Source organism: Galeopterus variegatus, unplaced genomic scaffold (assembly GCF_000696425.1).
Source record: "Galeopterus variegatus unplaced genomic scaffold, G_variegatus-3.0.2 Scaffold889, whole genome shotgun sequence".
NCBI classification, from domain to species: Eukaryota; Metazoa; Chordata; class Mammalia; order Dermoptera; family Cynocephalidae; genus Galeopterus; species Galeopterus variegatus.
This window is the reverse complement of record NW_007727000.1, coordinates 482,353-495,325: the sequence shown is the minus strand read 5'-3', so window position 1 is coordinate 495,325 and position 12,973 is coordinate 482,353. Positions and strand designations below refer to the sequence as shown.

General features: G+C 60.8%; 1 protein-coding gene and 1 long non-coding RNA gene across 3 annotated transcripts in view; one reads left to right on the top strand and one right to left on the bottom strand.

Moving 5' to 3' along the window:
• Positions 1-6: 6 nt before the first annotated feature.
• On the top strand, positions 7-2,478 carry LOC103590873. Its single transcript, XR_550515.1, has 3 exons — positions 7-328; positions 1,407-1,491; positions 2,447-2,478. It is a non-coding gene; the product is annotated as an uncharacterized LOC103590873 (long non-coding RNA).
• A 993-nt stretch (positions 2,479-3,471) lies between these two features.
• FAM69B (family with sequence similarity 69, member B) overlaps positions 3,472-12,973 on the bottom strand; it is an 11,036-nt gene continuing 1,534 nt past the window's right edge. Inside the window, exons 1-5 of one of the 2 annotated variants that reach the window (XM_008573202.1) lie at positions 12,905-12,967; positions 8,894-9,028; positions 5,551-5,658; positions 5,282-5,458; positions 3,472-4,590 (exon numbers count right to left, since the gene is read on the bottom strand). In XM_008573202.1, the coding sequence (XP_008571424.1) occupies positions 3,778-4,590; positions 5,282-5,458; positions 5,551-5,658; positions 8,894-9,028; positions 12,905-12,967 (1,296 nt within the window). In that variant the 3' untranslated portion in view covers positions 3,472-3,777. Of the gene's footprint in view, positions 4,591-5,281; positions 5,659-8,893; positions 9,029-12,904; positions 12,968-12,973 lie in introns of those variants that run through there. The other variant, XM_008573203.1, reaches the window with a different exon arrangement.

The window sequence follows — 12,973 nt, the reverse complement described above, 5'->3', positions numbered from 1 at the left end:
GTGGCGGTGGTGCCGGCGGTGGGCTGCAGCAGCCAGTGTCGCGCTGTATTTCAGTGCCCTGCACTGTGACCTGAACTTCCACACACCCCAAATGAAGGCGCGGGGAGGGGAGACAGTGACGTGGGTTGGGTTTTTCTGGAACGGCCCTTGCAGCCAACAGCTTACTGGCTGCGGGGACCCATCTTTTGTCAGTCTCCCTGGAGACCGGATGCGGCAAAGTATAGCCTTTGCGCAGTGCTGGCATTTGTATGAAATGCGGGTTGCTTTTTTCCCTAGGGGGTTTGTCCGCTGGAGCCTGAGCACCTGTAAGGGGATGCTGGAGTCTTGGGTAAGTTGAAACAGGCTCCCCCAGGTATGACTTGTTTGCAAAATCAGCTCCTTCCAGTGACATCCCAAGTGACTGGGGACCGGTCACCCCTGCATCCCCTCGTAGTGAGCCTCCTCCAGGAGAATCAAAGCTTGAGTGATTTCACCTTCAACACGTGCTGCCCCTAGAGGCGTTGCAGGTGTGGCTGCTGTGTCACACTTGTGTCATTAGGTGGCAGAGAGAAGCGAGGCTATGTCTACGCTCAGCGTTCTGATCTGTGAACGTCTGAATGATTAGTAGTCTGACACCTGACAGTGCTCTAGTGTGGCAGTGTGTGTTTGCCGACAGCCTGAAGCCTGTCGTGTAAAACTTTAGTCCTTTCGTGGCTGGAGTGGTCTGACGGCCCTGCATTGTCACAGCAGGAGGAGGTAAGTTTGTTAGGTCAGTGTGTGGGAAATCATAAAATGCAATAACCTTTAAAAGCCGGTTCTAGGAAACAAGCGTGTTACTTATGTCTTGCACAGGGAGAAAAGATCTGTTAAGGTGTTAGGCAGTGTTCGTGGGTAGCTACCCTGCCCTTTCTAAAAACAGACTTTATGGATTGTGCAGCCAGAAACTTTCTGGAAGTAGAGTTGCAGGATTTAGGTGACAGGGACAGCTGCACAATCCCAGGGCATCCTGTTTTTTCCTGCACGTCACCTTCTTGCTCCTTCTCTTGCTTTGGGGATCTGTCTGCCCTCACTACTAACTCTGGGAGAGTGTGGTCAGGCAGGTGCAGACGTCTCTAGAGAGGACCTTCCTGGCCGCCCCAGGATGGTCTGGGTGCCAGGACAAGCAGCCTAAGAACTTCATCCTCACTTTGGGCTGCAGTTGGGGGTGTGAAAGGTGACTGTGGAGCAGGGGCCCCTTAGTGGTAGCACCTTCATTTCTTGGTTTGAGAATGAGCACTAGGAAGCGTGAAGTGTCATGTTGGGTGCTGGCTCACCCTGCACACTTCATCAAGGGCTCGGGTTGCTGGTGTTCAGTTCTGTCAATAGTATAGTAGCCAATTTAACGGCACTCTTGATCCCGTGCCAAGCATTCTTGTTGTTTAATACAGGAAGGAAGGTGACTGCTAAGCAGAGAAGACCCAGCGTGAGCGTTGGCCAGAACGCGTGGCCCTCGCAGCCTCAGCTCAGGTCAAGGTAAGAGGTGCGTTCCTGTGGGGAGGCACTTGTCCTCCCCGCCTGCCCTGGCTGCTGGCTGGGTGTGAGTGGCTGCCCTGCCGATGCTGTCCTGGACTGCCAGCCAGCACCACAGACACAGCCACTCTGCTGTGCCTGTGACATCGGGGCAGAGAGGAAGTGGCTCTGTCTACGCTCAGTGTTCTGAGGCCGGCGAGCACTAAGCATGTCTGCAGCCTCACATGTCTCAGGCCCTCACCGAGGCAGGGGTGGTGGTTTTGCTTTGGTCTGTGCACTTGGGCGGCAGCGTGTGCACTGCGCTTGCTTTCCGGCTCGGCCATGAGCCCGGGTGAGACACTGCTGTTGGGTGCTCAGTGTCTCTACCTGTAGAACAGGGCTTGTTGCGAGGACTGTGTGACCTGAGTGTACGAAGCACTTGGCATGTGGTGAGCTTTGGGTTCAGTGGGGTTAGCCAGGGAGGGTCTCCTTCCCAGGGCAATGATCCTGTAGGTGTATCTGGGGGAAGACCGGACCGCTGCACTGCTGTAAACCACCTGTCCTGTCCAGCTCTGTTACTCTGAGGGGTGGGGGGTCAGCCGCCTTGCCCAGGACAACCTGTGCATGAAGACCCTTGAGACATGCAGAACGAGGAGTGGAGTGACACCAACCACGCTGCTGCTTTGTCCTGTGGGGTCAATGTGGCCATGTGGACTGGTGGTTCTCAGCCAGGGGTGACTTCTGCACCCCTCCCAGGTGCATGGCAGTATCTGAAGGTACTTTGTCTTCATAAAATTAGGAATGGGGCGTGCTCCAGTCATCTGGTGGGTGGAGGCCAAGGACACTGCTGCAGGCGCTTCAGTGCGCAGGCCGGCGCCACAACAGAACTGTGCTGGGAAAAAGAAACATACCTTTCAATTCAAATATCAGTTTTGGCAAGACCCACTGGCTTGCTCCACCAATCTTGTTCCTTTTTCAGATGCAGAGGCCGGGAAGGATGTGAGCTCTGCTACTGTATTCTGATGGTAAATATGTCTTGGCAGTTTTTCCCTGCCAAAGATCCTAAACTATACTTTTTACTGTATTTGGATTATCTTGGTTTGGGTTTTTTCCCCCAATAAGGGGAAAAAGGTTATTTTAAAATATTGGATGAAGTTTAAAAATTAGCACTAAAAATTAGCTGACGTTCTGGAATTGCACAAAAGGTGTCAAAGTGAATTGAAAGTATCTATTCAGTGCACACGGATGTGACAGCTGACGTTCTGGAATTGCAGCTGGAACTGCACAAAAGGTGTCAAAGTGAATTGAAAGATCTATTCAGTACACTTTTCTTCAAGGACATTTCTTGTGTTGGCAAAACTTGGGAATAAACTGAATGCTCAGTAAACTGAGTAAGCTGTGTCTTGCTTTATTCTCAGTGTGCTGGGTCTGTGGGGGAAGGGGGTGCCCACTGCTGGGACCCTCCCCTGGCCTGGGCTTCCCAGGGCAGCAGGGGTCGTGGGGAGACAGGTGCTGCAGCACTGGCTGCTCCTAGACGATGAGAACCAGCTTTGGGCTGCTGGTTTGTGCAGCAGGCATTCTAGGACAAAATTTAGCTTTTACACATGTGTAAATCTGTGTCTTGCCACTTGCTACTAGAACACCTTTTTCCTTGGTCCTTCGGTGATCTTTATTGGAAGCCGTGCTGTAACACAGGGGTGCTTTAGAACCCAAAGATGAGGAAGAGTCAGCTTCTGGGACCCTTGTGTCCTGGTTGATTGCCCTGACAGAACAGAACACAGCTTCAGAAGTTCGAGGAGAGGTCAGGCAAGGGCTCTGGGACAGACCCCACCTCTGACCACCTGAGGGCTGTCTCCCCACAAATGCAGGGCATAGTGGGCATCAACCCGAGGACTGCCTCAGCCCAAGTGCCCGGGCTGCAGGGGCAGGCGGAGGTCCACAGTGCGGTGAGGAAACCACGTGCAGCATCAGTGGATGCTCAGGAGTACTCCAAACACTGCAAACTACATAAAAGCTGTTTATTTACATCATGTTCAAAACCCACCTGGGCCTGGGTGGGCCCCTCGGCCAGCCCTCCATGGTTAAGCTCCGGGAACTCTCCCCCTCCTGCCTTTCCTGTCTCAGCCCAGAGAGTCCCACCTGTCTGTGACTTGTTGAACCCAGAGAGCCCTGAACACTGGGGGTGGGACTTTGCAGTGGGGTCACCTTGAGGGACAGGGTGACAGCTGCTGCCCTGGGCTGCTGGAACCTCGGCCCCCACCCCAGTTCCTGGCGTCCAGGAGGGAGTGGAGGGAGGGCTGGGGGGGGACATCAGGAGTACTTGGTGTTGGAGATCTCCTTCCAGAGCAGGGTCTTGAGGTGGCTGAGCACCAGCGAGTGGTGCGCCTCCACCTGGCTGGCCAGGCCACTCAGTGTGCTGCAGGTGCGCAGCTGCTGGCCCAGCTCCTCACGGAGAGCACCTGGGGCGCCAGGCAGCAGGTAGTCCCGCAGCAGTTCGCACACCTTGGCCAGGTTGGGCCGGATGAGGTCACCCTTGCACTGCCGTATGAGCCTGTCGCACGGGGCCCTGCAGTCGTGCCCATAGGTGCAGTCAGCACTGTTCTCGCAGTGGCGGCCCTGCAGGAAGCGACGCACGGCGGCCTCGGGCGCCACCTGCTGCAGGTCCGCCATCTTGAAGTCATAGGTGGCCGTGTAGCCCACGTTGGCCAGCGTGGTCTCACACATGTAGAAGGTCCCATAAGAGCCGTGAAACAGTTCCTCCACGAACTCCAGCAAGCCGATGGCGATCTTGGCCCGCCAGGGCCAGGCGGGCCCAAACCACTGCTGAAGGGCCCGGTGGAAGGCGGGGGGCAGAAGTGGGCGCAGGAGGGGTGGCAGCACGGCCCCCGGCCAGGAGCTATGGGGGGCGCCTTCGGTGAGGTAGAGGTCCCCGCAGTAGCCCAGGAGCCTGGAAGCATGTTCCTTCTCCCGCAGGGACAGCAGCAGCAGGAACTCATTGCGCCGCAGCAGGGCCCACACGGACTTGGCCTCAGCCAGGGACACCCTGCCATCTTTGTTGAAGTCAGCCATAAACAGGACCTGGCCAACCAGAGCCGGCAGGGAAGGCAGGTCTCCCAGGTTCGCCTGGCATTTAGGACCAAAGGAAAAAGCCCAAGTTGTTTTGGAGCCATAGGAGCGTGACCTCACGGTGCACTGCTCAGTTGGCAGAATGCCAGGCCTTGACCTGGTCATCCTGAACCTTTGGGATGCCAATGCGCCTGGCAGGGCTGGCTGTAGGCACAGTGAAGCTGCCAGGTTGGGGGATCCCAGCCTTCAACTGCACAGATGGAGGGGACAACCAGGGATGGGAGGCCCTGCTGCACTCCTCACCTTCCCTAGCCTCTGCTCGGGCCTGTGCTCCTACCGCCAGGTTGGAGGGTGCACACCTGGGCACAGAGAAGCCACAGAGCTCTGGGGATTAGAATCAGAGCAGAGGCGGCTGGTGCTGGCTGGTGCCTGCGGGGATGGATCACTCCTGGCCTGTCCTCGGCTCCTGCCACACTGGGTCTGCAAGGTCCTCGGCTCTGAGCACTGTCCCCCTACTTCAGTGCCTTGGCTGTGCCAGCACAGGCCCCACTCCACCCTGGAGAGACCCCTTCCCGGCCTGCCTCCTGCCGAGAGTTGGGGGATGGAAGGTCTGCCCCAGGGTCCACTTAGGCCTGTCCACACCTCTGCGCTGGGGACCACAACTGCTGCCCTGCGTGCACATCCCTGGGCGCAGACTCCGTATGACACCAGGCAGAGCCCGCCCCGCCCCCCAGGAGAGCAGACTGACCTTGAGGAAGCTGAGGGTCATCTCCCGGAACTCCTTAATCGAGGTGCCCCTGGTGGGCTTGTCAAACAGCACCAGCTCCCGTCGGGGGCCCAAATCTGACTGGGCCTTGGAGTTCAGGGCCCCCTCGATGCCACACTTAATAGTCACCACCTTGTCCTGCCAGAGCCCGCTGTACACCTGGATGGGGCCACAGGGATCCTCGTGCAGAAGTCCCCCTCCCAGCACATGGGCGGCATCAGTCCCAGGCCCCCGCCCTGCCGCGGGCATACCTGCTGACCCGGGGCCGTCGAGAGGCAGGCTCCCCACTCCACCCTGTGCCGCTCGCACAGGTCCTGGCAGATGGAGCCCGAGATGATGCCCTTGCGGTACTGGTCGCACTGAGGACAGAGGTGCCAAGGTGGGGCCCAGGGGGCGCGGGCTCCAAGTCACACCCGCTCAACCCCCACTGAGGCCCTCTCATGGACCCGAGGCCCAGCCCCCACCCACTCCTCCAGGGACCCCTGCAGGGGGGAACCAACAGGGAGGCAAGGTGGCCAGCAGGGTGGGCATTTGGGGCTGAAGCCCCCATCGCATCTGCCAGTCTGCCCCAGCACCCGCCGTGCCCCTGGTTCTTAGCCACAGCCCTTTTCTCAATTAGAAGCCCCCATACTGTGGGAACTGGTACCCAGCAGCCTCCGGCCCATGCCAATCCCTGAGCCACACTGGTGGGCCCAGCAGCCCAGAAGACAGTGGCCTTCCGCTCACTGCAGCCTCTCCCAGAGGCAGCACCCAGCCCTGGCACGTGCAGTTGGCGGCTGTAGCATGGGCCAGTCTGCTGCCAGCAGCAACCCTGCCAAGCCACCTGTCCCCCGCCCCCATCCTGGCTCCCACAGGGGAACGCTGCCACCAAGGTTGCAGCCTGGGCATTTGCAGTAGCACGCCACACCCAAACGAGCAGTGGCCAGAGACGGGCGCCCAGAGGCCCTGCTCCTGCCCCGCGGTGGGGCTCTCCTGGTGCTTCCTCTGAATGGGCCAATGGGGCATTTGCCCAGAACTTAATGTGGCCCCCGAGAAAGGCATGCTGTGAACCCCCCTGTCCAGCCCTTCATTTCCATCAGGGCAGGTTGCTCTGGCGCTGGAACCCCAACTCAGCTGGGAGCTCCCAGGACAGCTCCTGAGGCCGAGCTTCTCGTCAGCACGGCGTGCCCTGTGGCTTCTGCTTCTCCCTGGCTGGGGTCTCTCTCCGCCCTAGCCCAGCCCTTCCCGGTGGGCAGAAGCAGGAGAGCAGGCCCTGATGATGCCCAGGACAGGACTCGCTTCTACCAATAGCCCTCAGGGCGTCCCCACATACAGAGGCTGCGGTGAGGGGTGATGGAGCCCACCTGCTGCTCCCCCAGCTACGCCTGTCTGTGCAATGGGGAGATTACTCTCAGACCCTTAAGGCGCCAGGGGGTGGGGACATGCTCACAGACTTATCAGGACTGTCACCGTTGGCTCAGAAAACAGTGCCCTGGGGCCCACAGTTACTCCCAGCCCCATCCCTCCTGCCAGGCCTGCTCCAGGCCACCTCATTAGCCAGATGCACAGGGAGACACTGCAGCGGTAATTAAATCAGGCTCAGGGACTAGCTGCCACCCCCTCCTTGGCACCCACCCCCAGCTCTAGACAGGGCCTCGCCACTCCTTGAATCCCGGGGTTCAGGGCCCCAGCCCCAGCAGGAAGGCAGGGAGCCAGAAGGTGACTTGGGCGCTTCCCTCTGGGGGAGCACTGGGGCGAATTCCTGCACGTGCATCACTGGTTGCCATGGAGCCTGGGCCCCGTAGGAGCCAGGCTTGGAGGAAGGAGGGGGAGGGGTGTGCAGAACACCCTGCCATCCGAGGTGGGGAGGGGGCCTCAGGGCCTCCCAGACACCGAGGAGGGGGACGAAAAGGAGGCTGAGCCAACCAGAGGTCGTAGACCCAGCCACGTGAACCGTGGAGGAGGCATCTGTCCCGTGGTGGCGTGAAAACGACGGCTCTTCATCAAGATAGACAAGGGAAACAGAAAAACCACGCGCGCATCCATCCTCCACCCTGCAGGCAGGCGCTTCGCCACCAGGGCCTGCTCTGACCCCCCACAAGTCAACACTAATTACGGGACTTCTGCTCCAAGCCCTGAACCCCACAGAACTGCAGGGTCTGCGGGGGGGAGCGGAGGAGGAGCCACAGGAGGCTGCTCTGCTTCTGGGGACACAGGAGCCTGCTGGCCACAGGGCCCGCTGCCAGGCTGTGGGCCACGGCTCCAGTCAGGGACAGCGGTCGGAACAGGCAGACGGGACCCTGCCCCCACTGTCCTGGGGCACCTTCCCTGCACTTCAGCAGCGGTGGGGTGGGGGCGTCCACAGGACCTGAGGCGGGCAGCGTGGTCAGCCTTCCTCAGGGCTCCTGTGGCCATCACGTTTCCGGGGCAAGTCCCCTCACCACCAGCCTGCTTCCCCATCCACAGAATGCGCCATGGGGGGATTCAGTGTGCAGCTCCTGGCCATGCTGAGAGCCCTGCTAGCACCAGAGACTGTGTGACCCCTGCCACTGCCCCTCCCCCTCCTCACTGTGTGACCCTGGACAAGCTTCGAAACTTCTCTGAGATACCTAATGGCCCCATGAGATACCTAATGGCCCCAGGCAGGGCAGGTGTCGAGGGAGCCTCATCTGGAAAGGAGACGTCCCCACAACCCCCAAAGACAGGCTTCAGGAGAGCTGGCTTTGGGGGTGACCTCTGGGAAGGGTCTGGGCAGCCCAGAGAAACCCCCGCTGGGCAGAAGAGCCAGGGCAGCAGGAAAACGGCAGCCGCATCTGCGGCCCCCACTCTTGTTCGACACCCCAGGAGTTTCTGCTGCTGCTGCAGCGCGGGTGCTTCTCGCCTGCCTCCCAGGCCTGTCCCTGGTGGAGTGCTGGCATTGGAACCATTGTCATTGGCCTCTCTAGGGCTCCCACCCTCCCAGTCAGGCCAGGCAGGGTGTGGGGTGGGTTCCGGGTGGCCATGGGGGGTCTGCCCGGCTCCAGGCGAGTCTGGGGTTTGCCAGGAAAATGGAACAGGCACAACCTCTCCCCCCAGCCTGGCACAGGCATGGGGAGAAGCAGGGAGTCGCCTGGGTGAGCACACGTGTGCGCACATGCTGGCTCCCGTGCACGCTCACACAGGCTTGCTCGCACGCTCATCCTCACCCGCCGTCTCCCAGGGGAGAAGGCTCTAGAAGACCAGCGCTGCAGCCTCCTTTGGTGGACCCCAGGAGGTGCCCTCAAGGCCACCGAGGCATGTACATGGGGCTCCTCCAGGCTGGGGCAATGAGAACACCCACCCGTTCCAGTCTCCTTGCTAAAATATCCTCCCTCTCAAACATCTCTGGGGCCGGCCCTGTCCATCCATCCCCAGCCACCAGCTGGGTCAGGCCACCCACGCTCCCCCGGGCACCTGCGGCAGTCTCCCTGGACCTCCCCATGCCCTGTTCCTCCCCTTGACCCCCAACCCTCCACACCAGCCAGAGGAGCTTTGCAGCCTTGTGCCAAATCTATAAGCGGCCCATGGCCCTGGTGCCCCAATGCCTTAGCCAAAAAGGGGGCCCTACCAAGGCCCCCTGCCCGAGGCAACACTTACGATGACCACCTGGCAGACATGGCCACGGCAGAGCTCTGAGTGGGACGAGTAACGCAGGTAGGCCATCCAGCTGCCTGCACAGATGCCCAGCCACACCAGGAGGACGCACTTGACCCTGAGGCCTGGGAGCCGACCCTGTGGGGGAGGGAGCTGCTTGAGGGAGAGCCACAAGGCCCTGTCACATGGCCCCCATTAGAGGGGAGCTTTGGCCCCATCTCACAGAGGAGGGGCGTCGGGTCCCACCAGTGCTGTCAGGGCCTGGCCTACCTCCAGCTTCCAGAGCCACCCCCAGTTCAGCGGCCCCCTCTGACCCCTCCCCTCCAAGCAGGCACACGAGGGTCTGAAGCCAGCTGGGCGCTCCCCACTGTGCCCTGGACTTTTAAATTTCATGGGCAGGTAAAAACAAACTCCAAAATGATGGGACATAGGGTGGCCAACTCTTTACTGTGCTGAATAAAGACGCTTTCCTGCTTTTTTCCCTCCTGTCTCACCCTGGCTTCCTGACATTTTCACCTTCGCACAGGTCGGCAGTGCCTCCTCCCGCTGCAGCACCACCCTCATCTGTGCCACCCACTGTGGATCGGTAGAAAGTTCCAGCTGGACAAGGGCCGGCAGGGAGAACTGGGTTTGAAGGCTGCTGGTCTAGAGGACAGGGCTCCAGGGCCCCAACTCAGCCACCTCCCGGTAGCCCATAAGAGACGCAGGTGTGTACACCCCTGTCCACAGCAGCACCGCTCACAACAGCTGGAACTGGGAGCTGCCGGGTGTCCGTGGACGGCTGGATGAATAGACACAGCGTGTTCTGGCCATGCCGTGGAGTGCCACTCAGCCCAAAGAGGGAAGGGAGCTCTGACGCATGCCACAACACAGATGGACCTTGAGGACGTCATGCTAAGGGAAACAAGCCAGTCACAAAAGGACAAGTTCTGTAGGATTCCACTTCTACGAGGTCCCTCGAGCAGTCAAATCCATAGAGACAGAAGGTAGAAGGGTGGGTGCCAGGGGCTGGGGTGCTGGTGTTTCATGGGGACAGAGTTTCAGTTTGAGAAGATGAAAAGTTGTGGAGATGGACGGTGGTGATGGTTGCACAACAGTGTGAATGTCCCTGAATGTGCACTCAAAAATGGTTAAAATGGTGAATTTCATGTTACGTTTATTTTACCACGATTAAAAAAGAAAAGCAACAGCCTTGGCCACAAGGCCTGGGGCCCTGCCCAGGTGTCTGGGGTGAGCCTGGTGACTGTGTTTTGATGGAGGTTTTGGGTCACTGTCGTTGTCTGCCTTGATTTCCCCAGCTGGCAAGTGGAATCACGGCCTGTGAAGGTTCCAGATCCCCTGGCTTCGGTGCTGGGGGCACTGTCTCCCTCCAGCATATCAAGCCAGGTTTCCAAGGGTGACAGCCAGGGGCACCTGAGTGCCACCTCCCTTCCCCGCCCTGGCAAATCGCGGGCTGAAGGGTGCTGTCCAGGAACGGCCAGCAGGGGGACTTCATTACCAGGTGGCTTGTTCCATGCAGGGTCTTGGACGTCCTTGACCCACAGCTGAGGGAAAAGGGATAGGCCCCGGGAACGGCCAGCAGGGGGGCTTCATTATCAGGTGCCTTGTTCCATGCAGGGTCTTGGACGTCCTTGACCCACAGCTGAGGGAAAAGGGATAGGCCCCAGAGGAGGAGGCCCCACTGCTGGCACCAAACACCCCATGGCCTCCTGTCCACTAGCTGCCAGGGAGAGGCTGCCAGCCAGGGCCCAGCCAGAGACCCCTCCTGGGACCTCCTGGCCACATGCCACACCAGCCATGTGGCCGAGCAGCAGTCAGAGGCCGTGGGCTCCATCCCTGCTCGGTCCTGGTCAGCACGGGGGCTGGCGCAGGAGCCTCTTCCATGAAATGGGGCCACAGGTTCCTCACCGAGGACAAGACCCAGCCAGGGCAGCTGGGGTCATTTTTATGGCTCTCCCAGGAGAGGTGGAACCTCCTCGTGCTTCCCTGGCACCTACCCACTGGGCGGCCACCCCCAGGAGGGGCTGCAGTGGGAGGACCCTCTGGAGCTCGGGGGGAACCAGAAGCCTCAGTGGCCAATGAAAAGCAGCTAGGCCCTGGGGGCCCTGGGGCCAAGGGAAGGCACTCCGGCCCACTGGTCCTGGCACACTGCATCTGTTTCCGGGGGGGAACCAGAAGCCTCAGTGGCCAATGAAAAGCAGCTAGGCCCTGGGGCCAAGGGAAGGCACTCCGGCCCACTGGTCCTGGCACACTGCATCTGTTTCCGTCAGATTTTTCCAAAACAAAAAACAGGAAAGCAGAGAGGGGGGTCAGGGGGAGCGAGGGGGTGTTGTTTTGGCAGGTCAGGGTTGGAAGTCTTCTGGCTAAGGCAGACATGCCCAGAGGCAGTGCTGAGTGGGAGGTTTTCACACGGGCTGGGGGTCCTGTGGGCACAGCCAGAGGAGGGCCGGCTGTAGCCTGTGCTGGACCCAGGGGATGACTAGGGTTGGAAAAAATGACCCAGATTTAGGGGCCTGCCTGCTGGGGCCCAGTCCAGGCACTGACCATCCCCAGCCAGACTCTCAGGCTCCCGGCCTCAGAAAGGGTGGTTCCTCTCCAGTGACCCCGTTCCTGCCTGGCTCATGCTGCGTGATCCCCCACGTCTTTACCTTACTCAGGCACCTCCCTAGGAGTGGTCCCTGACCCTGCTGCGGGTCCCAGGGAGAAGGTGGGTCTCACTCCTCAGTGGATCTCCAGCAGCTGCTCTCCGGGGCTCCCAGAGGTGGGGGGCAGACTGGCAAGGCCTGGGTCTGGAGGACACCCACCCCCCAGACCTGGGCTGGGCTGTGAAAGGGCAGGAGGGGGGCCAGCTCCTGGAGGAGCCACTTGGAGGGTGGGGAGGGTTGCTCAGGGGACAGGAAGAGCACAACAATGCCCTGACCATGGATTTGGCGCCCCTCACCACCAACCCAGAAGGGTGCTTCAGGGCTGGGAAACCGAGGCTCAAAATGAATGCCCGCACTACTAGGGGCAGGGCCGGCCTCAGACGGGGGCTCTCCCCCTGAGCCAGCCCCGCTGGGAGCCGGCCAAAACCCACCCATCCTGCCATTCCAGGGTCCAGCTCAGAGGGCCAACGCCCAAGGTCTGGGCCTCAGCTCTGGGTCTTCCCCCCAGCAGCCTGGTCAAGGCCTTTCCCTCAGGGCTGGGGGCCGGTGCACACCCCACCTCCTGCTGTAGGGGGTGGTCCTCAGACCCCTCAGCTCCCACCTTGCCCAGGGCTGGGCTGGGACCACCACACACAGTCCGAGGCAGGCAGAATGTCAGGGTGCAGAGGGTCTCACTGCAACCTGTAAGTTTCCAGGCTCCCCACCCTTTTCCTGTTAAGGGAGCTGAGGCCAGGCCTTGAGCCAAGGGCAAGACCCTGGGCCCAGGACCGCCCAGCGAGGCGGCCGGGGAGGTATGGGCAGGTCTGACCAGGGCTGGCTCCTTTCTGCAGGCGGCTGGAGGCCTGGAGGGCCTGGGGGATCATCCCAGTCAGGGGGTGGGGCCCAGATGATGTGAGGCTGATGGCGGCCTATCTGGGATCTCCTCAAAGCAGAAGGTGGAGGGTTCCCAGCAGCAGATGGGAGCCAGGCCCCTGGAGGGGGCGGACACTTGGTCAAGGTCACCCGGGGTTCTGTGCACGGTCTCTGGGCTCTGGCTGGCTAAGGGCATGACCCAGGGGGGGAGGTTACGTCCTTTCCCAGGGCGTTGCTATGTGTCCCAAGTTTTCTACACCAGGAAAACGAGCCTTATCTCCCAGGTAGAGAAAGGAGAAAAGGGCTCGTGCGTGGTTTCTGGGCCTGGGGGCGCAGAGTCGAGCCTGCGGGGGGCGGGGGACAGGGCTGCCAGCAGCAGCATCCGCGGCGTCCGGACCCTCCCCTCACCCACCGACGCCCCTCCCCGGAGCCCCAGTGCTCTCTACGCGCCCCCGGCCACCCGGGGCTGGACACCGCCCCCGGCCCGAGAGGCAGGCGGGGGCCCGCGCGCGCCTACCTGCAGGCCCTTGGGGAAGGGGCGGAGGAGCGCCAGGGGCGCCAGGCGCCGCAGCCGCCGCATGGTGGG